Below are 26,029 nucleotides of genomic sequence, written 5' to 3' on the forward strand. Positions count from 1 at the left end.
CACTAAGTTAAAATGTATAACTTATAAGTGGGTTGAGGTATTAATTTGAGTAACATCCAGTAGCTCATAAGATTTACCAGTCCAACACCATTAAAAGTCTTGTGGGTGCTAAATGAGCAGCCGACCCTTGGCGCAATCCCTCTCAACATCTATTGGCTCCAACTCTTGTATATACCCAAACCTTCCCGCATGCATCACAGATACACCTTCTTCATTTGTCCCTTACCTCAAATCTTTCATCAAGAAAATATAAAGGTCCAGAGTGAAGTGATCGAATGAACAACATTTCTTATAGAAGAATCATACATATCAAGTCAGATTCCATTGGTTCTTATGCAAAGGCACATAACTTACCTTCAATAGTAAATCAGATTGGGTTATGTATTAATGCATCTTTATCGTTCACAATGCAATTAGTATTTACGCAACATTAAAACTAGTTTGTGCATTCCCAATGAAACAATTTCTAAGTTACCTTGTCAGTGCTTCTATTTCCTATTGCATAAGATCCTGCTGTCTGAATGCTTAATCCAAGATGATCTGAAATATGACATTTTACATTATTACAACCTGGACTTCCATGTACCTTTAACCATACAAAGTATTATGAAAGAAATTTAAAATATTTAATTTATTTAATTAAAACTGGGACTTTTAATCCTCATGAAACACAATAACTAACAAGGCAGTGATGGGAGCTGTTACTATGGCAATGCCATTATTTGAGGTGCCAAATTTGGAAGAACTGTGTCTCAGTTTAGTCTAAATACAGGATCTTAGAGTTAGAGTGGCACATACAGGACATACTCTGTGGCCAATCTCCACAGGTATGGTAATACAGATGCAGATGTGGATGTGGAGGGAGGGTTCGCAGCGTTGTTTAGACAGGGTAAGTGGCTCGGGAAGTCCCCTCAGTATTGACTCCAGATCCTATAGCTCTTGCAATTGCCAAATAGTGACACGGAAATCTCCACTCTCATCACCATCCCTCAAATTATAAATCAGTACTTTTCCATGTTGAAAACATCCACTGAAGACCACAAGAGCATGGAATGTACATCCTAACCAAGAATGCTTCAGTAGTTCCAAGTACTGATGGAAATAGTAGCTAGCTTGAGCACATGCTGAGAGGTGAAGGTACCAACGTGGGGTGGTGGTGGGAGAGGGACAGAGTGGGAAATGTATTAATACTTGGCACACTAATCTACAAGGCAGGTGCATCAGAACACAATTCACCAGATCCTTCTCAAAGGCAAACAGGATGAATAGTAATGCTTGGCTTGCAATCAACACCCACGTCCCATGCTTGAGTATTTGTTTTAATTACTGAATGGCATGAGTAAGGTACATGTATGGCACAAAATTTACCTTCAAATTGCAGAGCAGCGTCAACTTCACCAGTGGCAAGATTCAAATTGAACATGCCATGTATCATCCCTATCCATAGGCTACTGGAATTTTCTGGTATATCACTGAAACAAAAAGCAACATTTTGTGTAAACAATTAAAAAAATGTAAAGTGAAAAACAACTGTAACATACCATTGTAGTCCAGCACAGAAGACTACACACAATCTATAATTGAACTTCTGCAATTGGTCCCATTTCACATAGTTTGTGGTAAAATGGCAGTATTATTTTAGGATAATACAGTGACACAATTATTAACCTGCTGCTTCACACCTATAATGACCCAGGTTCAATTCTGACATGTAGTGCTGGTTCTGTGGAGTTGGTATGTTCTTCTTGTGACCAGTTAATGGGCCACTGCAAATCAGTGTAAAGGTGAATGGTAGAATTTGGGGGAGGGTTCTTGGAAATACGGGGAGCATGAAAGGGGATTAATGTAAACGGGACCTTGATAATCAACATGTTCTCGTTGGGCCAAGAGGCCTGTTTCTGTGCTGCAAGATACAATAATTTATCATCAGGCCTTCATTGTAGACATTGATTACATAACAGTTATGTTAACCTTCATATTGTTGAGGAGAGTCAACATCTTAAAATACGTTTATAGAATAACCTTTACTTCCACTGTTCCAGGCTGTACTTTTACTTTACCCCAATGAAGCCAGGAATTTGAAATTAAACGGGAAATGTTGGAAATATTGAGCATATCAGACAGTATCTGTGAAGGGAGAAACATATTTCCACATCTCAACCCATATGTTTGGCACACTGCACACAATCTCACCTTCTCCCTCCATGGCCTTTCCAAAGATTGCATTTTTGTGCAACCCTTCTTGGTCTGGCAACATTGATATGGGTGGTTATTTTTTAAATCACAAAGGCTATACTTTCTCACTTAAATCAGCATGCGCTTTGCAATTTACAATGAATTATGAATGCATACCTTGAATCCTTTTTCAACAAGCTACTCAATAAATATTCACAATGAATCATTTTGAGGATTGGAAATTCCACACATGCACGCGATTCACTTTCCGAATCATTGGCATTGAAATTGTGGTAAGAGTAAGGCAGATTCCCACTATTACTCAAACTATTTGTACACTCAACATCTGTAAACAGAAAACAGATAAATAATTGCATCAAAAGAGGAAAAAAAGTGAAATTATAAACATCAGAAACAATAATGTAAAATGGTGGTGTCACAAACAAAACATTAAAATCTGTTTCCGTTTGAAATTAGCTCCCCGGTTAATCCATGGCTTCATGCAAATAATATTATATTTATCACGAAAAGACTCGATTGGGTGAATGCAATATTAGCATTCTTCTCAGGCTCCCACTGTCATGAAGCAATATCAAGAAATGACTTGCACAAACGCACTGGAGTCTGCATAGAATGTGGGTGTTGACAAATTCCCGGTTGTGGGCACATGTGCTTCAGAACTGCCTATGCCTCAAAGTTGTTCAAGTCTATTTAGCTTTAAAGACTGGATAGACTCGGCTTGTAAAGTGCAGGCAGGTGGGACTAAGAGGAAAAAAAATTGTTCGGCACGGACTTGTAGGGCCGAGATGGCCTGTTTCCGTGCTGTAATTGTTATATGGTTGTACTCGCTAGAATTTAGAAGATTGAGGAGGGATCTTATAGGGTGATTTCACCAAATGTCAAATGAGCGTAGATCCCCCCTCACGTGACCGAAAAATTTAACTGGAGGACATATGTCACTTCGGTACATGTTAGTGAATGGGGAAACACGCACTTTCACACCCGTTACAAACATGGAAAACGGACGATTTATGAGCTGAAATTTTCTGTGCTAGTCGGGGTGACCGTGAAGCACAGCGACCTAAATTTTCAGGCAAAAAAAAAGATAGTAAGTAAGGTAATTAAAGAGGGAATTAAAGGTGGAAAAACAGCGGAAGTGAACAGCCGACATTTGCCGTGGACATTTAAAGATCCAAAATATCGGGAATTATCGCGTTTGCTCGCTGAATTTCATAAAAAGTAAGTTAATAATGCTACACAGAACTTGCACTTTGACGGGTTAAGTTTTAAGTTGATCTGGCGAGCGCGGTCTAGAATCCGTCGGAGGTTGTGGTCGTGCTCAGCAGCATCTTTCCCATAAACCAGGATGTCATCCACGATAACGGCACATGGCAGGCCAGCAAACAGTTGCGCCATGGAGCGTTGAAACACTTCGCTAGCAGAGTTGATGCCGAACGGCATCCGCAAAAAATTGAATCTTCCAAAGGGGGTGCCAAAAGTGGTTAAGTCTGAGGAGTGTTTGTCTAGAGGTATTTGCCAGAATGAGCTCCTGGACAGAGGACAGAGAACACCGTGGCCTGACCGACCTGGGCAGCAACATCTTCTACAGTCCTCATGGGGTAATGAGGACGCCTTATTGCCAGATTTAAGTCTTTGGGGTTGATGCACACCCATATCTCGCTCTTACCCTTCTTCATGGTGGCGACCATGGTGGAGACCCACTCGGTGGGTTCGCTGACAGCTTCAAGCACTCCCATGTCATCCATGTTCTTCAGCATGGCTTCGACCTTGCCCTTCATGGCAAATGACACCCTGTGTGGAGCACGGACCACTGGTACAACCGACGGGTCAGTGCGATCTTGTATACAAGGGGCAGCTTACCCAGTTCATCATCGAATAGGTCAGGGTACTCGGAGAGTGGATTCAGCATCACCCGCACTTCGTGGACAGTACGGTCAAAGGACACCAGCCCGAGATCCTGACACGCCTGATTGCTCAACAGAGTCACACAGTCACAGTCAAGAATGAAAAACGACAGGTCACGCGAAGATTTCTTCAGCACACAGTGGAAGGTGGCCCTCCCCACAGGTTTTAGCTCCTCTCCCCCATAAGCACGCAATATGGAGCGATCAGCAGTTAACAGCTCATTGTTTCTTATCTTCCTGAACAGGGATGTTGACATAACATTCACCTTCGCCCCCGTGTCCAGCTTAGCAGTGAAGGACTTGTTGTTGACAGTGACAAGCACAGAAGGATCGGGGAGGCGAGATTGATTATGAAGGAGAGAATAAACACTGGCATCCCATGGAAATACTGGGCTCAGAGTCGAGGGCAGTGTCGACAGAAGACTGGGAACCAAATTCGTTATCAACTTGTTGAAGGTTGTTTAAAACGTGTCTGGGAGCTGGAGGAACGTTCCCACGGGAGCAACAGGCAGCTGAGAAATGGTTCATCTTCTTACAGAAATTACAAGCTTTACCAAATGCTGGGCACTGCGACTGCATAGAGTGGACATAATTGCAGTTGGGGCACTTCTTGACAAGCGGGACCCGAGCGGCATAAGTCAGCCGCGGTGCAGGGCGAACGTTGTCTTGCTTGTGACGGGGCATAGCAACACCAGTCAGATTAATAGCCCGATTGTCAGATCCTCTCTGCCCATGTAGCGGGGCAACCACCTCAGCTATTCGGCATGCATGCATAGCCTCAGTCAGGGTGAGATCCAGTCTTCGCAGCAGCTCTGCTCGTAGCTTCTGATCTAGCATGCCGGTGACCAAAATATCTCTGGTGAGCTGATCACGCATGTTCTCAAAACGGCACCACTGAGCAAGGTAGCGCAGGTCAGCGATAAAACATTCAACAGGTTCATCAGGCTGCTGTTTCCTTGTACAGAATCTAGCCCGCTCCAATATACAGTTGGAGGGCAAGTCACAAATCTCCATAAACTTGTGTAAGAGACGTACATGGTCGTTGTCATCCAGGACCGCTGGATTGTAAGTGAAAGCCCGAGCACGCTTCATAGCATCGGGACCGGCAAGGTTCAGCAGGAGTGAGGCTTTGACCGCATCAGGGTCGTTTCGGTGCACAATGTTGATTAAGTGGTTGTAGTCCATCACGAAAGTAGCCTATCGCTCCGCAATGTCAGCATCAAAGACAAGGGGAGAGGGCTTGCGGTACGAGAATGCCATGGTAAATAGGGAATTAAACACTAGTAAAACTAGGAGCAAATAAAACCTGATAAACAGGAGGCGTGCGTTTAACTTACTGACACCATGTAAAGGAGTCCAGTCTGACACACTGTAACTTTACTGAGTCTTTAATAAAGGCACATGTCAAACACGTCCCAGTACTGACTGCATCTAGATATAGATATGCCATTTATTGTCACTATACATGTACAGTGAAATTGAAAGCTGCTCGTACTCAGTGCATACATATAATTTAGTACAAAAAACAAGAAACAGAAAAACAAAAAAACAGAAGGGAGAAGGGGGGGGGATAGGTGCACAATTCTGCGGCGCTATATACATATATACAGATGGAAGTCCGGGTGTTGAGCTGTGAAGTCAGTGCATGTGTGAATTTGAATTAAGAGTAGTTATAATTTTCGGAAAGCAACTATTTCTGAGTCTATTTGTCCTGGATTTGATGCACCTATAGCGCCTTCCAGAGGGCAGCAGGTCGAACAGTCCAAACGCAGGATGGGAGCTGTCTTTGATGATCTTCTTTGCCCTGCTAAGGCAGCGGGAGGTGTAGATATCCATCAGGGAGGGGAGAGGGCAACCAATGATCTTCTGCGCTGTCCTAGTTACCCTCTGAAGCCTCTCCCTGTCTGCCATGGTGCAGCTGCCATACCATGCTGTAATGCAGTATGTCAGCAGGCTCTCGATGGACGAGCGGTAGAAGGTCAGCAGCAGATTAGAGTCCAGGTTGTGCTTCCTGAGGACCCTCAGGAAGTGCAGCCGCTGCTGAGCCTTCTTGATGACCGCTGTCGTGTTGTCTGTCCAGGAGATATCAGCAGCGATATGGACGCCGAGAAACCGGAAGGTGTTGACCCTCTCCACACACTCGCCGTTGATGTGTAGGGGGACTAAGTCGGTGCTGTGCCTCCTGAAGTCGACAATGAGCTCTTTTGTTTTCCTGGTGTTCAGAGCCAGATTGTTTTCTGAGCACCAGGTTGTCAACTTCAGGACTTCCTCTCTGTAGGCTGCCTCGTCTCCCTTTGAAATAAGTCCGACTACAGTAGTGTCGTCAGCAAATTTGACGATGTGGTTGTTGTTGTGGGCCGACTACAGTCGTAGGTGTAGAGACAGTATAAGAGGGGGCTTAGCACACAGCCCTGTGGGGAGCCGGTACTCAACCTGCGAGTGGAGGAGAGGTGGGGGCCGAGTCTCACAGTCTGGGGCCGGTTGGTGAGGAAATCTTTTATCCAGGCACATGTGAGAGTGGGGAGGCCGAGAGTGACCAGTTTACCAATGAGAATGTCCAGAATGATTGTATTAAAAGCTGAGTTATAATCCACAAAGAGCATCCGGACGTAGCTCTGCCCCTGCTCCAGATGGCTCAGCACAGAGTGGAGAGCTACAGTAATGGCGTCTTCTGTGGATCTGTTTTGGCGATAGGCGAATTGGTGTGGGTCGAAGTCTGGTGGTAGATAGTCCTTGATGTGCTGGAGGACCAATCTCGAAGATTTACTTCGTGATTACCGGAGTGAGGGCCACAGGACGGTAGTCATTAAGGCTGGTGAAGGGAGACTTCTTCGGCACTGGGACGATTGTGGCTGATTTTAGGCAGGACGGAATAACTGCCTGGTCCAGGGAGAGGTTGAAAATTCTGGTGAAGATGGCAGTGAGCTGGTGGGCGCACGCTTTGAGCACCTTACCAGGTACTCCATCTGGGCCGGTAGCCTTCTTGGGGTTCACTGCCAGGAGCACCCGTCTGACATCGTGCTCCCTGACAGTGAGTGGGGTAGTACAGGAGCCAGGTGGGGGTGGGAACAGGGCTGTAGCAGGTGAGTGCTGCTGTTGTGATGTTTCAAAGCGGGAGAAGAAGTAATTTAGCTTTTCTGCCAGCGGCACACTCAGGTCTTCTGACTTTGTGGCACAGCCTCTGTAGTTGGTAATGTCTTGTATGCCCCGCCATACCTCCCGTGTACTATTGCTGGACAAGTGGGAATCTATGCTCCTCTTATGGTCCGCCTTGGCTATTTTAATACCACTTTTCAGATCGGCTCGAGTAGCCCTGTACAGAGCTCTGTCACCTGACCTGAAGGCAGCATCGCGGGCTCTGAGGAGTGTGCGGACCTGGCTGGACATCCAGGGTTTCTGGTTTGGGAAAACCCGTATGATTTTGTCCACAGTCACATTTCCGATGCAGAACTTGATATAGTCCAGCACCGATTCTGTGAGAGTTTCCAGATCCTGGTGTTCGAATATGTCCCAGTTTGTCTGTGTAAAGCAGTCCTGTAGATTGGAGAGTGCATTTTCAGGCCAGGTTGTAACAGATCTTATGGTGGGCCTGGCACTGCGTCTGAGGGGGGTGTAGGCTGGAGAGAGCAGGAGGGAGAGATGATCTGACTGGCCGAGTTGGGGGAGGGGGATGGCTCTATACGCGTGCTTGATATTGGTGTAGACATGATCCAGCGTGTTCACCCCTCTAGTAGAACACTTGACATGTTGATAGAATTTCGGCAGTACAGTCTTCAAGTTGGCCTTATTAAAGTCCCCTGCGATTATGTGAACACCTTCGGGGTGATCCCGCTGCTGTTCGTTAATGGTGTTCAGCAGGAGAGAGAGCGCCTTGTTTACATTGGCGTCAGGTGGAATATACACAGCCGTGACAATCACTACTGTTAGTTCTCTCGGTAGAAAAAAAGGCCGGCATCTTACAGACATGTACTCGAGGTCAGGGGAACAATGTTTGTCTATGATTATCCCGTTGTTGCACCAATTCTCATGCACGTATATACAGAGGCCCCCTCCCCTGCTCTTACCGGAGTCCATAGTCCTGTCCCCGCGGAGCAGAAAGCGTCCTGCTAGCTGCATGCTAGCATCAGGTATCCCCGGGTGAAGCCAGGTTTCGGTGATAATCATAACACAGCAGTCGCGGACATATCGATTTCCAGCGAGTTGTAATTCCAGGTCATCCATTTTGTGAACCAGGGATCTGGCGTTGGAGAGATACAGGCTCGGTAGAGGTGGCTTGTGTGGTCGACTTCTTAGCCTTAGCAAAGCACCGGACCTGCGGCCTCGCTTCTGCTTCCTCTCCCTCCTCCGTCTGCGCCGCCTCCTAGACCCGACAACAATCCACGGGGACCCCGGTGGTCTTGCTATGTCGCCCGGGATGTTATACTTGCGATGGAAGACACCCGAAACCGCAGTCTGACGCTGGTCACCGAAATCACCGATATCCACGAGGTTCTGTCGGGTGTAGCGGGTGTTGCGGATGTTCGCAGAACCGACCGCAAAGACGTACACGGACAACACAACGTACACAAACAACAATCTAGTCTTCAGGCGTACTGGAACCAAGCGAGGAGCAAGGGAAATATTTCACAGTTATACTGAGATGACTGGGCGTGGTTAGTGGTATTGAGGTAGCTACATTATAGGTTGCATGCATAAACCATCTAGAACCGAAATGAGAAAAACACTTTTCACACAGAGAGTGGTGAATCTCTGGAACTCCCTGCCACAGAAGGTAGTTGAGGCCAGTTCATTAGCTATATTTAAGAGGGAGTTACATGTGGCCCTTGTGGCTAAAGGGATCAGGGGGTATGGAGAGAGGGCAGGTACAGGATACCGAGTTGGATGATCAGCCATGATCATATTGAATGGCGGTGCAGGCTTGAAGGGCCGAATGGCCTACTCCTGCACCTATTTTCTATGTTTCTATAAAAGTGAAAAAATTGGCATCTAACCAAGACAATGACAAATTACACCTCCAGGGCACGTTCACAAAATCCAGGACAAAGCCAAGCTGATCAATTACTGCTCCGTTAGCCTAATGTCATTGTTCCACAAAGCAATTTTCAACAAAGATATCAAGCAGCACCAATGCCAATAACCTGCTCACTGATATTCAGTTTGAGTTTTGCCAGGATAATTAGCTCCAGATCTCATCACAGACTTGATCCAAACATAGCTCAAAGTTCTAGGTTTCAGAGATGAGGTGAGGTGAGAGTGACTGCCTTGGACATCATTAGCATTTGACCGAGTCAAGCGTCAAGATGTCTTGGTAAAACTGAAGTCAATAGAAAGCAAAGGGAAAATTTCCATTCATTTGAAGTCACATTGAACAGTTAAACAGTTGGAATTGTTGAAGGCCACTACCCTAGATGCTACTACAAGTGTAGTAGTTGCCAGCTTCATCATGTTTCATCATATCATCAGAAGTTGATATTCTCTGATGACTCGTAGTCATGGAGTTATATAGTGTGAAAACAGGCCCATTCGGCCAATCAAGTCTACTCCTCCATTCAATCATGGCTGATCTACAGTGCATTCAGAAAGTAGTCAGACCCCTTCACTTTTTCCATATTTTGTTATGTTACAGCCTTATTCTAAAATGAATCAAATTCTTTTTTTTTTTAAATCATCAATCTGCACACAATACCCCATCAGAAAAAAGCGAAAACAAGTGTTTAGAAATGTTTGCAAAGTAATAAAACAAAATAACAAATATCACATTTACATAAGTATTCAGACCCTATATTCAGTACTTTGTTGAGGCACCTTTGGCATCGATTACAGCCTCAAGCCTTCTTGGGTATGACGCTACAAGCTTGGCACCCCTGTATTTGAGTAATTCTCCCATTCTTCTCTGCAGGTCCTCTCAAGCTCTGTCAGGTTGGATGGGGAGCATCAAAGCACAACTATTTTCCGGTCCCTCCAGAGATGTTCGATCAGGTTCAAGTCCGGACGCTGGCTGGGCCACTCAAGAACATTCACAGACTTGTCACGAAGCCACTCCTGCGCTGTTTTGGCTGTGTGCTTAGGGTCGTTGTCCTGTTGGAAGGTGACCCTCCACCCTGGTCTGAGGTCCAGAACGCTCTGGAGCAGGTTTTCATCAATGATCTCTGTACTTTGCTCCATTCATCTTTCCCTCAATCCTGACTAGTCTCCCAGATCCTGCCACCACCATGCTTCACCATAAGTGTAAAGAAGCCTCAACAACACATTGTCTTAACTGTAGCTTTTATTAACTGTTCACATAATTGCTATACTAGCTGTACGTGGTCTGTCACCGGAGCTAGAGAGAGAGACACCAGGGAGGGAACATGCAATTATACACCTAATAAGGGGAGTGGTTAAGGGTGGTGAGGTCACTATGTTAAAGGCACATGCACTAGCCATCTACATCCTTCCTCTTGGAACAAAGCAATATAACAGTGACAGGGCGACCACGTCTCATGCGCTACAAGCAGGCATACAATGATTACAGAGCTAAACAAAATCCCCGTATCGAACAGGCGGCTTGACCAGCCTGCCAGACCGGGTGCGAAGCTCGCCACCTCCTCCCCCTGCAGGAACAAGAGCGGCCGGGGCCGGGGCAGGCGAGCGAACCGGGGATACAGGGGGAGAAGCGGCAGGAGAAGACCCACCCGCCGGCGGGGTAGAGGGAGAACGAGGGCTGGGAGGCGGAGACGGTGGCTTAATCAACGGTGAAGGGAGGGACCTGGGCATCCGCGGAACGGCAGGAGCGGAATCAGACAAGGGAGGGGAGAAGGGGGCAGCAGGCGGAGGTCGGGGCTCGTTAACGAGCAGCAGATGCTGGCGGGAACGGCGGTAGATGACCCCGTCGTGGTCCACCAAGTAAGACCGCGGTGAGCCGGCATCGCCGACCACCGTGGCGAGCTTGTAGTGGCCAGAGGCAGTCTGCATCCGGACGATCTGGCCGGGAAACAGAGGCGGCAGGGGGCGGCAGGACTGGTCGTGGGAGCGCTTCTGCGAGTCTTGCTTGGCGGTGATACGCTCCTGGACAGTAGCGGGGGGGAGAACAGAGGGAACAAGGGCTTGCTGGGCAACAGGGAGGGGGGGGCGAGTTCTGCGAGACAGCAGTCGTTGTGCCGGCGAACCCAGGGCAGGGTCGCGGGAGATGTTGCGGAGATTAAGTAGGGCCAGGTGGAAGTCCGACTTGGACAGCCGACAGTGCTCCAGCAAACCCTTAGCACTGCGGACTGCACGCTCCGCCAGGCCGTTGCTTTGCGGGTACTCAGGGCTGCTGGTAAAATGTTTAAAGTTCCACTGAGAAGCGAAACGCTGGAACTCGGCACTGGTGAACTGGCTGCCGTTGTCAGATTGGAGGCGAGCAGGGGAGCCAAAAGTGGCAAAGTGGCGACGCAGCCTCCCGATGACAGCCGAGGAGGAGAGGGAGTGGAGTTGGTCGACCTCAAACCAGTTAGAATAGGAGTCGACGAGGACCAGGAAGTGTTTCCCACGCCACTCGAAAATGTCAGTAGCGACCGCCGTCCAGGGGAGATCGGGGGCAGGTTGTTGCAGCAGCGGCTGACGTTGTTGATGTGGAGCCAGGCTGTTGCAAGAAGGGCAAGCAGAGACCCACTCCCGGATGTCGTTGGCCATGCTGGGCCAGTAGAACTGGCCCTGGGCGCTGGACAGAGTGGCCTCGGCCCCAGGATGACCGTTGTGGGCAGACTGAAAATAGGCAACCCTCAGTGATTCGGGCACTACGACCTTGTGCCCCTTAACCACCACGCCGTCGTGCAGGACGAGCTCATCGCGGACCAGGAAGTATGGGACTACACTGGCCGGCAAGGAGGAGCGGCGATCAGGCCAACCCTGGATGATGATGTCGGACAGTAGCTGCAGGGCAGGATCTTTGGCAGTGTGGGAAACGAGGGACTGCATCTGCTTTGAAGGCACAAAGTTGACATTAAGTACCATTAGGTCCGACGACTCGTATGGGTGGCGGGCAGAGGATGGCAGAGGGGCGCGGGACAGTGTGTCGGCAACGAACATGTCCTTGCCTTTACGGTATACGATGGTGAAAGTAAACCGTTGCAGCTGCAACATCATACGCTGCAGCCTGGAGGAAGCAGCGTGGATTGGCTTGTTAAGAATGGTTACTAGCGGCTGGTGATCGGTCTCAATCGTGAAGGTGTTGCCCAGAATGTAGTCCTTGAACCTCGAGCAAGCAAACACCACAGCAAGGAGTTCCTTTTCAATTTGAGCGTAGCGCTGCTCGGCAGGGGTCATGGTGCGGGACGCATAGGACACAGGCATCTGCCGGCCGTCGTGGAGCTGCAGGCAAGCGGCGCCGAGACCAAACTTGGAAGCGTCACAGGTGAGAACAATGGGGTGCTGCAGGTCAAAAAACTTGAGAGTGGGGGTGCAGACCAGCCGGGACTTCAGGACGTCAAAGGCGCGTTGGTGTTGTGGGAACCAAGCCCAGGCAGTGTCCTTTTTAACGAGCTCCCTCAGGGGCGCACTCAGTTCGCTGAGGTCAGGGATAAACTTCCCCAGGTAGTTCACCATGCCCAGGAAACGCTGCAGAGCGGGCACATCGGTAGGAGGGGCCATTCCAGAGACGGCAGCAGTTTTCTCCGGGTCGGGCTTCAGCCCCGAGGCGGTAAAAACATGGCCCACGTAAGTGACTTCTTTAACTCGGAATCGGCATTTCTTCGGGTTGAGTTTCAGATTGATGTCCCGGGCCCGATCCAGGACTTTACGGAGGTTCAGGTCGTGTTCAGCCACGTCCTTGCCATAGACCAGGATGTCGTCAACGATGATGGCACACGGCAGACCGGCGAACAGCTGCTCCATGGTCCGCTGGAACACCTCGCTGGCAGAGTTAATGCCGAATGGCATGCGCAGAAATCGAAACCTTCCGAAAGGCGTGCTGAAAGTCGTCAGGTAGGAAGAACGTTCATCTAACGGTATCTGCCAGAAAGAGCTCTTGGCATCGAGGACCGAAAAAACAGTGGCCGGGCCAACCTGTGCGGCGACGTCCTCTACTGTGCGCATCGGGTAGTGCGGGCGTTTGATGGCCAGGTTCAGGTCCTTAGGGTTGATACAAATGCGAATCTCAGATTTGTCCTTCTTCGCCGCCACCACCATGGTGGAGACCCAGCGGGTGGGCTCGCTCACCTCTTTCAGGATGCCCTTGGAGACCATGTTCAGTAGCGCAGACTTCACCTTGTCCTTCATGGCGAAGGAGACGCGGTGTGGCGGGCGGACCACAGGCTCTATGCTGGAGTCGACAGCAATCTTGTAGCAGCTGGGCAGCTTGCCCAGCCTGTCATCGAAACGGTCAGGGTATTCACGCAGGGGGTCCATGAGGGTCTGCACCTGATGGATGTCACGGTGAAAGGAGACCAAACCGAGGTCCTGGCACGCTCGGGCGCCCAACAGGGTCACGTTGTCGGAATCTAGCAGGTAGAAAGTGAGGGGCCGAGAGGCCTCCAGGACCTTGCAGTGCAGAGTTGTCTTTCCCACAGGAACGAGTACGGCTCCCCCATATGCATGCAGGCGGGAGTGGGCAGTAGACACTTTCTCACCAGACCTTATCTTGCGAAACAGGCTTGTTGACATAACATTCGTGAAAGCGCCTGTGTCTAACTTAGCTGAGAAGGTCGTACCATTGACGGTCACACGGACAGAAGGGTTAGCAACCAAAGCATGAGAGTCTAGAAGCGAAAACACGCTGGCCTCCCCTTCGGAGGAACTGATATCAGAGAGGGTGAGATCATCAGGCAGGTGCTCTGAGCCAGGCACACTATCAGCTTGAGCAAGGTTGACCGGCACTCTCCGAAAAGGGGGGGCTTGATTCCCGCGGGCTCGGCAGGCTGCAGAAAAATGATTTAGCTTTCTGCAGAAATTGCAGGTCTTCCCCAGGGCAGGGCACACGTTGAATTGATGGGTAGCAAAGTTGCAGTTGGGGCAGCGGCGGGCGACGCCGGACTTGGGTGGGGGTGGACCCTGTTGCCGCCGCGGGGCAACGTTTCTTGGCCGGCCGGTGGCAGAGGCTAAGTCGACATGAGTGTCCTCGGGTGGCAGGGTAGAGGCGACAGCCTCAGCCATGAGTGCGGCGTGTAGAGCCGCATCCAGAGAAAGTTCGGGCATTCTGAGAAGTTCTGCTCTCAGTTTAGTATCGCGGAGGCCATATACAAGGATATCACGAGTCACCTGTTCGGGGGTCAGGGCATCAAGGCGGCAGCGCCGAGCCAGGTGCCTCAACGCGGCGATGTAGTTAGTGACGGACTCGTCAGCGCTCTGCCGACGGCCAAACATTTTGAAACGCTCCAAAATAGAGTTGGTGGGAACATCACACAGGGCAGTGAACTTAGCAATGAGACATACCGGGTCGAGGGCACTCTCACCAGCAGCATACACAAACGACTCGGACCGTTCCAGGGCGTCGGGACCGGCCAAGTTGAGGAGCAGAGATGCACGCGTCTCAGCAGTGGCGGCAGGGTGGGCGATGGTCACATAATGCTGAAAATCACGTCGGAAGACATCCCATCGATGGGCAATGTCCCCATCAAATACAAGCGGGTCGGGCTTGCGGCACGAGTTGGCCATGGCACGAGGGAAGGAAACAGGATAAGGGTACTGGGGTAGAAAGTAAAAGAAAACCGGTAAACAGGAGGCGCAGGGTCTCACAGCTGAGACACCATGTAAAGAAGTCTCAACAACACATTGTCTTAACTGTAGCTTTTATTAACTGTTCACATAATTGCTATACTAGCTGTACGTGGTCTGTCACCGGAGCTAGAGAGAGAGACACCAGGGAGGGAACATGCAATTATACACCTAATAAGGGGAGTGGTTAAGGGTGGTGAGGTCACTATGTTAAAGGCACATGCACTAGCCATCTACAATAAGTATGGTATTGTCAGGTGATGAGCGGTGCCTGGTTTCCTCCAGACGTGACGCTTGGCATTCAGGCCAAAGGGTTCAATCTTGGTTTCATCAGACCAGAGAATCTTGTTTCTCATGCCTTTTGGCAAACTCCAAGCAGGCTGTCATGTGCCTTTTACTGAGGAGTGGCTTCCAGCTGGTCACTCTACCATAAAGGGCTGATTGGTGGAGTGCTGCAGTTATAATTGTCCTTCTGGAAGGTTCTCCCATCTCCACAGAGGAACTCTGGAGCTCTGTCAGAGTGACAATCCCGTTCTTGGTCACCTCCCTGACCAAGGCCCTTCTCCCCCGATCGCTCAGTTTGGCCGGGCAGCTAACTCGATGAAGATTCCTGGTGGTTCTAAAGTTCTTCCATTTAAGAATGACGGAGGTAACTGTGCTCTTTAGGACCTACCGTGCTGCAGAAATTATTTTATACCCTTCCCCAGATCTGTGTCTCGACACAATCCTGTCTCGGAGGTCTACGAACAATTCCTTCATCTTCATGGCTTGGTTTTTGCTCTGACATGCACTGTCAACTGTGGGACCTTAAATAGACAGGTGTGTGCCTTTCTAAATCATGTCCAATTAATTTAATTTACCACTGGTGGACTCCAATCAAGTTGTCGAAAGATTACAAGGATAATCAATGGAAACAAGATGAACCTAAGGTCAATTTTGAGTGTCATTGCAAAGGGTCTGAATATTTATGTAAATGTGATATTTCATTGTAATTACTTTGCAAACATTTCTAAACACCTGTTTTCACTTCTTCATTATGGGGTATTGTGTGTAGATTGATGATTAAAAAATTGAATTTAATCAATTTTAAAATAAGGCTGTAGCGTAACAAAATGTGGAAGAAGTGAAGGGGTCTGAATACTTTCTGAATGCATTGTATCTCTCCCTCCTAACACCATTCTCCTGCCTTCTCCCCATGACCTTTGACACCTGTACTAATCAAGAATTTTGGCCCATATCCCTCCAAACCTGTCCTATCCATGTACCTATCTAACTGTTTCTTAAACGTCAGGATAGTCCCTGCCTCAACTACCTCCTCTGGCAGCTTGTTCTATACACCCACCACCCTTTGTGTGAAAAAATTACCCCTCAGATTCCCATTAAATATTTTCCTCTTCACCTTAAGTAGGTATATTGCAAAGCCTACCTGAAGCGTCGCTGAAAATCTGTCGCTGCGGACGTGCTCGATTTTGGCGCTGTTTAGAGGGGGTGGGTTTAAAACGCGATTTTCCCTAGGCTGTTCCAATCGAGGGTGTTCAGCCTAGTTAATTAATAACGGAAAATCGCTGGAATATTCCGTCGCTTTAGCTATTATTAGTTTTAAAGGCTTTATATAATTGTTGTAGTAGTTTAAAAATTAACCTCTAAACCCGCGACCACCGGCAAAGGGCAGGGTCTCATACAGCAGACAACAGAAGGTAGGCTGTTTATTTTTACATTAAAAAGGGCTTCTTAAGATCCCTTTATACAAAGTTTAAAGTTGTGAGTAGCTCATTTTGGGTCCATTATATCCCGCAGTATTTTTCTGGGCATTTGAGGGCACAAATCTAGCGCAATGTGAACGTTCTAAACCAGCGCGTTCACAGGAACTCACTAGAAAGCTGATTTAAATTGACTTTAATTTACAGCAATTGAACACTAAATTCCTTCTCCTGAAGAAGGGTTTCGGCCCAAAACGTTGCCTATTTCCTTCGCTCCATAGATGCTGCTGCACCCGCTGAGTTTCTCCAGCTTTTTTGTGTACCTTCGATTCTCCAGCATCTGCAGTTCCTTCTTAAACACTAAATTCCTTCCATTTGGCCTATAAATTAATGTAAATGAGATTTAAAAATCATGTTTTATTGTGAATTATTTGTGAATATTATTTGGACACTTAGGCTATTTAAAAATGTTAATCATTTATTAAGAAATAGATAGATGTTTAGATCTAGTAATTGAAGTTTGGAATTAGCTACAATTGGGTAACTAACTAATTATATGCTTTAATTTCAGGTCATCCAAGTAAGATTGATTTATATTTGTTTCAGAATGCTTCAATCTATGATAACTGAAAATTTCATTCAGTTCTCTTAATTTTTAAGAAAGTTATGGGCTTTTGACTGTCCAAGATCACAGCTTTTTTGTTATGTCCATAGAAAAATCAATAGGGAACAAGATGCTAATTTCCGAGTATGAAAATGGCCATAACATTTTAAATACTTGAGATATGAAAGTGAATTGGGTGTCAAATTAAACTTCTTGTTATGCTTTATCTGATGGGATAAATTGCAGACTTGATTTTTAAAATCTCAACATTTTGTAACATTGCTACCTTAAGCCCATGTCCTCTGGTTCTTGATTCACCTACTCTGGGCAAGAGACTGTGTGCATCTACCCAATCAATTCCTCTCATGATTTTATATACCTCTAAAAGATCACTCCTCATCCTCCTGCGCTCCAAGGAATGGAATCCCAGCCCATTCAAACGCTCCCCATCGTTCAGACCTTCGTAAATCTTCTCTGTACCCTTTCCAGCTCGACAACATCTTTCTTATCACTTGGTGCCCAGAACTGAACACAATACTCTAAATGTGGTCACAAATAATAGAGTAAACCCTCGTTATAATGGATCATTGGTGGGGGAATGGTGTCCATTATTGCCGGCTGTCCATTCCCAGCGGAGTAAGAGGGATAAATATTAACTATTTAACCCAAGGCCAGGTGGGAAGAAGCACGGTGCCAGGAAAGGGGAGTTTACAGGCCAGGCAGCCTCAGAGACCCTGGGCCCACACGCGGTGCGCCAGGGACATGGCCCGGTACTCTTGTCACCTTCGTGCTAGTCACTCTCTCTGCTCCAGCAACAGGGAGCATGCCACATGGAGCTGAGCAACGGGAGCCTTGTGCCATTACCAGGTGACCAATAAACGCATTCGTGGAGCAACTTAGGTGCAGCAGTGTGCGCTGCGTCTGCATCCAACACTCCGGGACTTCGCTCTGTTGCAGCCGCTGCAAACCCATTCTCAATGCAATACTCTACAAGGGTGTTTTGCTGCTCGTTCTCTCCCTGCTGCCGCCTTTCTGTTGCCCAGCACTGCATGATGCCCGCCAACCACCACCATGAACGGATGCCTCGGTCTGCTATAACAAAATATCAAACATTTTGCTTTCTCTGCAGGTCATTTAGCATGCCACTGGTCAGCCCATACTCAACTATATTCACTTCCTATAACCTGTGCTGTTCAGCTTTTCTCTAATGGAGATTTAGCCAGTGTGCTGATGCCACATAGTTCCAAATTATTTATAGACAGTAAATAAAATAATAAGGCCTAAATGATAAAGCTCAGTACCTGAATTCTCTGCTAAACTGACTTTTTGCTGGATCTTATAGTTGTATTTTTGCTGTTCTTTCTGGAGGTCGATATGAAGCACACGGCGGCACTGCTGCCCATCCAGTGATGTGAAAACATCAAGCTGCAAGAAGTCACGGAATTATTTTCACATTAGTGAAGATGGCAAAACATGAATTATGAATAAAGCGGTTGGAGCAATAAAAATGCTGACAGGCATATTTCAAAATATTAAAATATTAATATTCTGTTAAGTAAAATAAAATACAAGCAATACACGGATGTCTATATAATGAAATAGCTACAATTTCCAGTTAAATATTTCTCAGTATATCAAGAGCAGGCTTATTGGAAATTTAATTTTCTGCTGTGGTCATTTCCTCGGTGATTTGTGGCAATATTTTCCATTTAGTGAATACTGCCTGGCATGTCATATTTATATAAATGGAATTTATGCTAGACATTTACATATCATTTTTATAAATAAAGAGATCAAGGGATATGGTAAGAAAGCAGAAAAGGGCACTGAACTTGAATGGTCAATCATGATCTTACAGTTAGGGAGGGACTCCTTAAGGGGCCAAATGCAATATTTCAATTTTCTATGCTTCTGTTGAAAATAAGTTTAACACAGCTTAAATGGATTACATACAAAAACCAGCTAATATTTAACAACATTAAATATTCCATCGAACAAAAGGTTTGAAGTTTTTCCTTCCCTTTTAACAATATCACAAACCTACTTGTCCATTTGCAGATCCAGTGATAAATTGCTTGGCTGTGTTATCCATACACAAGCTCAACAGAGAACAGCCTGTGTAAAAATGAGATACTTCAGATTGGTATAGATCAGACAAACAGCTTACAAATGGTCAAGTTAAACAATCTGTAGATTTTCAATTTAAATCTTTAAATAATTTAAATACAACTTACTTGATAACACTGCTGACTGACATAGCAGTAATTTATTGGTGAGATTCCAAATCTAAATAAAAACACAGAAATGTCACAGCTACAGAATCTATATATATATATATATATATATATATCAGAGATTTATAATTATAGATATATATATATATGTATACATATATGTATATCATATCATATCTCTATAATTATAAATCTCTGATCTTGGATGTGTGGGTGTTTGTTTATAATCATATCATCTCGAAAAAACGACGCGCTAACGGTGAAACTTTTACATATTCTGGTAGAGATTTATCCCGTGGACTCCGAAATCGTCTTATCTGAACAATTCATGCATTATTTCTCGAGTTATTAATCAAAATGTTCACAAATCTGAAATAACTTTGAATCTAAACGAGATGGTCTCGTTGATGACGACACAATGGGTCTGCTGCTCGCGACCTGCGCTATGTTTCATGCACTGCGAGTAACGTCACACCCCCTCACCCGGATTAGTTTGGTCGCCGCCCGCCGGCCTCTAGCCGTGCTCTGAGCCCGCTCGGCGTTCACCCAGCCCGCTCAGCATCAGCCCCACCCGCTCACCGTCCGCCACACGCCCACTCAGCTTCCGCCCTGCTCGCCGAGTTGAAGTCCGCCCTCTCCCTCTCACTGCCCCCCCCCCCCCCTCTCTGCCCACCCCCCCTCCCTGCCCCCCCTGTTCTCCCCCCTCCTCTCTCTGCCCCTTCCTCTCAGGTGACACAAAGCTGGGTGGCAGTGTGAACTGCGAGGAGGATGCTATGAGAATGCAAGGTGACTTGGACAGGTTGGGGGAGTGGGCAGATGCATGGCAGATGAAGTTTAATGCAGATAAATGTGAGGTTATCCACTTTGCTAGCAAAAACAGGAAGGCAGATTACTATCTAAATGGCGTCAAGTTGGGAAAAAGGTAAGTACAATGGGATCTGGGGGTCCTTGTACATCAGTCTATGAAAGTAAGCATGCAGGTACAGCAGGCAGTGAAGAAAGTGAATGGCATGTTGGCCTTTATAACAAGAGGAATCGAATATAGGAGCAAAGAGGTCCTTCCGCAGTTGTACAGAGCCCTAGTGAGACCACACCTGGAGTATTGTGTACAGTTTTGGTCCCCTAATTTGAGGAAGGACATTCTTGCTATTGAGGGAGTGCAGCGTAGGTTTACAAGGTTAATTCCCGGGACTGTCATATGCTGTGGGAATGGAGCAGCTGGGCTTGTACACTCTGGAGTTTAGAAGGATGAGAGGGGATCTCTGCCTCAGAGGGCGGTGGAGGCAGGTTCTCTGGATGCTTTCAAGAGAGAGCTAGATAGGGCTCTTAAAAATAGCGGAGTCAGGGAATATGGGGAGAAGGCAGAAAAGGGGACTGATTGGGGATGATCAGCCATGATCACATTGAATGGTGGTGCTGGCTCGAAGGGCCGAATGGCCTACTCATGCACCTATTGTCTATCTCATTGAAACATATAAGATTTTTAAGGGTTTGGACACGCTAAAGGCAGGAAACATGTTCCCGATGTTGGGTGAGTCTAGAACCGGGGCCACAGTTTAAGAATAAGGAGTAAGCCATTTAGAACGGAGACAAGGAAACACTTTTTCTCACAGAGAGTGGTGAGTCTGTGGAATTCTCTGCCGCTGGCCGAGCTCGGTGACTGGACCTGGGCTGGAGCTGGAGTGAGGGAGTATTGCGTTCGGCAACCAACCATCCCCTGTGACGCTGCGCCCCCCCCCCCCACCCCACCCCTCAAACTCTACCCCCCTCCCTCTCTGCCCCCTCTCTCTGCCTCTGTCTCTACCCTCTCTCTGTCTCTGCCCTCTCTCTGCCTGTCGCTGCCCTCTCTCTGCCTGTCTCTGCCTGTCTCTGCCCTCTTTCTGCCTCATGTCTCTGCCCTCTTTCTGCCTCTTGTCTCTGCCTCTGCACTCTCTCTGCCTTGCCTCTGCCCTCTCTCTGCCTCTGCCCTCCCTCTGCCTCTGCCCTCTCTCTGCCTCTGCCCTCTCTCTGCCTCCGCCCTCTCTCTCTCTACCCCCCTCCCTCTCCCTCTATAGGCGCGCCTGTGAGGGGGGCTATGCATGAGTGGATAGGGCGGGGGATGGGGTAAAAGGACCAAATTAATAATATCAATGGGGGTAGTTAGTGTGTGTGTGAGGGGGGTGGTTACTGTGTGTGTGTGGATGGGGTGGTTAGTGTGTGTGTGTGTGTGTGTGTGTTGCCGCAGGCTGCGTTGAGGGGATGGGACCCAATGGGTCCCACTTGGTCTAGTAACTATTAAAAGTCTGATCTTGTATGTGCATGTGTGTGTTTGTGTATGTTTGTGTGTTATCACATCTTCATGAAAAAACAACGCGGTAACGATAACATTTTTACATATTCTGGTTGACATTTTTCCTGTTGAGTCCAAAATCTACTTATCTGAAAATGTCATGCTTTATTTCTCGACATTACTGAAAATGATTAAAGATATCCAAAGAATTTTAATCTAAACGAGCTGCTGTCGCTGAAGATGTCACAATGGGTCTGCTGGCTGGGCGCAGTCTTACACGCACTGTGAATGATGTCACCCACCCCCCCCCCCCCCCCCCCCCCCCCCCCCCCCCCCCCCCCCTCCGTTATTCAAAAGACGCTGTTGGAGATGAAGTCGGACCCTGGACTGAACCCGCTGAACTCGCCGTCCTTTGGTCAACTCGCAGTGCTTTGCCCTCTCCCTCTCTCTCTCCCTCCCCCTCTCCCTCTCTGCCCTCTCTCTCTCCCCTCACCCTCTCTCTGCCCCCTCTCACTCTCCCCTCCTCTCCCCCCCTCTCTGCCCCCCTCTCTCCCCCCCCTCTCTCTCCCCCCTCCGTCTCTGCTCCCCCCCTCTCTTCCCCTCCCTCTCTGCCCCCTCCCTCTCCGTCCCCGCTCCATCTCTGTCCCCTCCCTCTCTGCCCTCCCTCTCTCCCCTCTCCTTCTCTGTCCCTCTCTCTCTCTTCTCGTTTCCCATTCATGCTCCCCCCTGCCCCTCTCTCTCCCCCTCTGCCTCTCTCTCTCCCCCCCCTATTCCTCTCTCCCCCCATCCATTTTTGCCCTTCATCTCCCTCTCTGGGGCCCCATTCTCTTCTCTCTCTGCCCCCTCTCTGTCACCCCCCTCTGCCCCTCTCTCCCCCTCCTGCTCTCTGCCCCAGGCTCTCCCCCTCTCGCGAATGGTATGTCTCCCTCTCTCTCCCTCAAACCCCTCTCTCCCTCTCTGCCAATTTTTCCTTCCTGTCCCTCTCCTCTCTGCCCCTCTCTCTCTGCCCCACTCTCCTTCTCTGTCCCTCTCTCTCTCTTCGCGTTTCCCTATTTATAATTCTGCCGAAACCATTAATGCCTTAGACAGTTGAGAACTCTATGCATCCATTTTTCAAACATGAAATGGATGGGGGCAAGTTAAATTATACACCCTCTGTCACCAGTCATTGAAAGTAGGCATGCAGGTGCAGCAGGCAGCAAAGAAAGCGAATGGTATGTTGGCATTCATAGCAAAAGGATTTGAGTATAGGAGCAGGGAGGTTCTGCTGCAGTTGTACAGGGTCTTGGTGAGACCACACCTGGAGTATTGCGTACAGCTTTGGTCTCCAAATCTGAGGAAGGACATTATTGCCATAGAGGGAGTGCAGAGAAGGCTCACCAGACTGATTCCTTGGATGTCAGGACTTTCTTATGAAGAAAGACTGGATAGACTCGGATTGTACTCGATAGAATTTAGGAGATTACAAAATTCTTAAGGGATTGGACAGGCTAGATGCAGGAAGATTGTTCCCGATGTTGGGGAAGTCCAGGACAAGGGGTCACAGCTTAAGGATAAGGGGGAAATCCTTTAGAACCGAGATGAGAAAAAAAATGTTCACGCAGAGAGTGGTGAATCTCTGGAACTCTCTGCCACAGAAGGTAGTTGAGGCCCAGTTCATTGGCTTTATTTAAGAGGGAGTTAGATGTGGCCCTTGTGGCTAGAGGGATCAGGGGGTATGGAGAGAAGGCAGGTACGGGATACTGAATTGGATGATCAGCCATGATCATATTGAATGGCGGTGCAGGCTCGAAGGGCCGAATGGCCTACTCCTGCACCTATTTAAAAACAAAAAGAAAACAAAAACAAGAGGCTTTTTTGCCCCATACAGTGTCTATGATCTGAAATGTCCCAGGTAGCCATTGGAGTAAAGATTACAAATCATGTAAAAAGTAATTGGAAATAATTGGAAAGGATACAGAGAAAATAAATTTTGAATAAACAGGTGCTAGCATCTTTCAAGGTGTGCTAGTAATGTCTATTATTCTCATGCCCTGAGTAATACAACAATCAAAACTGATCCAGAAGGGTCGATATGTCATATGAATGACATACACTTGGAAGGTGTAAAATCTGTGACCATAATCTGGGAATGGTCTGAAGAATGGTCCCGACCCAAAATGTCACCTATCCATGTCCTCCAGAGATGTTAATTGGCCCACTGAGTTACTTTCTATTCTACACACAATTTCAACAACTGAAGTTCCTTATGTCTTCATAAATTGAGATATGGATACATTATTAAGATGGGAACATCACAGCAGACTGACTGATAAACTCTGATTGTGAGCATCAGGGCATGGTGGGTGGATTAAATGTTCCTGGAAAATAAACAATCTTACTTATAAATAATCTTTTACAACTGAAACTTTCATACCTTAAAGGTCCTGTCCTCCGAGATCGATATAAGTATGTTTGATTGCCAAGGGCAAAATTCTGCAGCCGTTACCACTCCAATATGGCCTTCGAAAACAGCCAAAATATCCTCCTGCTAAAAGGGAATTAAATGCAAAGATAAATACTTCAACTTTACTGCTAAGATAGGCACAAAAAGCTGGAGTAACTCTGCAGGACAGGCAGCACCTCTGGAGAGAAAGACTGGGTGACGTTTCGGGTCAAGACCCTTTGTCCAGACTTCCTTCCTTCACAACTTTACAGCTCTGTGATTCACTTTTACACATGCATCTGATTATCAGTAATAGAAATGTGACGTACCACACACTGGTCATTTATTCAGAGAAATATAATAGTAATTGTTCTATTAAGGATAAATCAAATGATTAAGTTGTAGACTTTTAATTTAGTTCATTGAATTGTCTAAACATTGGAGCAACAGCATATCTGGGAATGCTTAATGCAATGTTCTGCAACCTCATTCTCTCACAGCTAACATGTGAAATGAAGGCAAGCCAAGAATACATGGCAAAGTTCTGTGTAATTCAGTCATTTAAACAATCATTTAGCCAGAGTTCAAACGAAAGGCTGCTTTTGAAAATTCATAGACCATATTAGTGCGACAGATTGTAGTTTATTGAGATATATGGGCAACAACAAAGAAGCCTTTCTTTCCAGCAACAGCAATCATTATTTTGGCAAATATTTCCATTAAAATATGTTAATAAACTAGAAAAATGTGGTGAACATCCCAGTGACACAAATACTCTAAACATTTTACCTCAAATTTGTTTAAATATATTCACGGCATTTCAGATAATTGCATTCTTGGAACACTTAATTTTCCCAGACATTTCCCAAGACACCTCATCCATTGTCAGCTTTCCCTGGTACTGGTCAGTAGTTTCTACTATTTGCTCTGGCAACTCTTTCTACCCAACAGAATGCAGACATTTTAACCTGCTATAGGTAGATAGCTCACCTGCACCAAGCAAATGATCTCCAGGAATTATAATACACTTAATGAGGCTAGGACATAAACATTGTGTTGATCTTTTATCACCAAGTTTAAAAATCACATGCACAATAACTGCTGTTGTTTAAACTTACCTTACAGTTCAACACATAGATTTTGTTGCCAGCACAAGTAGCAACTATTTGATCATCTGGACTGAAGGATAAATATAGCACCATTCCCAAAAGAGTTCCTACAACAGTTCCTCTCGGTACAAAGCCTGAAAGTATCAAGTTGAACAGTATCAATCATATCCAAACAACTAAAAGTAAACATTATGTGAAGTTATTCATAAGGACTGGATATTTATTTATATTGTTTGAAAACAGCAGTAGGAAATCTTTGACCAGGATTCACACAGATTATTTGACAAGCTTAAGGAGAATGTTAACAAACTGGAGTAATATTAGATGAAGGGAAAAACATGAAATACTGTCTGAGCAGTTTCTCAGAGCAGTTGTGAGTGATTAACACTGTTCCACTGGGACAATTCTGGGGCTGATTTTGCTTTGATGTACATTGATAAATTGGATATAGGACTGGGAAAAGTAATCTACATTTAAAAGGGAGTGCAGTTCCTAGCAACTCTAAAGATAGGTCTCAACCGACAAGCAGTAGGGACATCTCTTGAGGTTGCAGGGGAAAAAGGGTGTTAGATAAGGGAGAAGAGGAGGGAAATGTGAAGCCAGAAGAGCAGAATCTGGTTGACCCGGGTGTGGCAAAGGGGAGGAAAAAAGGGGGGGGTGGTTTGGGTGGGAAGGTTACCTAAAAATGAGTGAACAGTTTGCAAGGAGTTGTGGCTGAGGGAGGAAATGTGAAGGTGCAGGAAATGTCAGAGAATGCTGTGCTGGATGCAGAAGATGATGGAGTGAAAGGTAAAGATGAGGGAACTATCCTTGTTCTGTCTGGGGGGGGGGGGCGGAAAAATAATAGAACTATGGGACACAGGGGAGACTGATGAGGAATTGATCTACAACAACAGGGGGAAACCACAATTACAAAA

At 46.9% G+C, this 26,029-nt stretch overlaps 1 protein-coding gene across 2 annotated transcripts in view; it reads right to left on the reverse strand.

The window, feature by feature from the left end:
- The window catches only part of wdr27 (WD repeat domain 27), a 398,117-nt gene that overhangs the window by 367,776 nt on the left and 4,312 nt on the right, over positions 1 to 26,029 (reverse strand). For both annotated transcript variants that reach the window (XM_055639235.1, XM_055639236.1), the window contains 8 exons: positions 25,122 to 25,246; positions 23,995 to 24,108; positions 19,310 to 19,361; positions 19,120 to 19,190; positions 18,377 to 18,500; positions 2,353 to 2,521; positions 1,369 to 1,472; positions 476 to 540 (listed from right to left, as the gene is read on the reverse strand). In XM_055639235.1, coding sequence (XP_055495210.1) covers positions 476 to 540; positions 1,369 to 1,472; positions 2,353 to 2,521; positions 18,377 to 18,500; positions 19,120 to 19,190; positions 19,310 to 19,361; positions 23,995 to 24,108; positions 25,122 to 25,246 — 824 coding nt within the window. The remainder of the gene's footprint in view (positions 1 to 475; positions 541 to 1,368; positions 1,473 to 2,352; positions 2,522 to 18,376; positions 18,501 to 19,119; positions 19,191 to 19,309; positions 19,362 to 23,994; positions 24,109 to 25,121; positions 25,247 to 26,029) is intronic.

Source organism: Leucoraja erinacea, chromosome 8 (genome assembly GCF_028641065.1).
Source record: "Leucoraja erinacea ecotype New England chromosome 8, Leri_hhj_1, whole genome shotgun sequence".
Lineage (NCBI taxonomy): Eukaryota > Metazoa > Chordata > Chondrichthyes > Rajiformes > Rajidae > Leucoraja > Leucoraja erinaceus.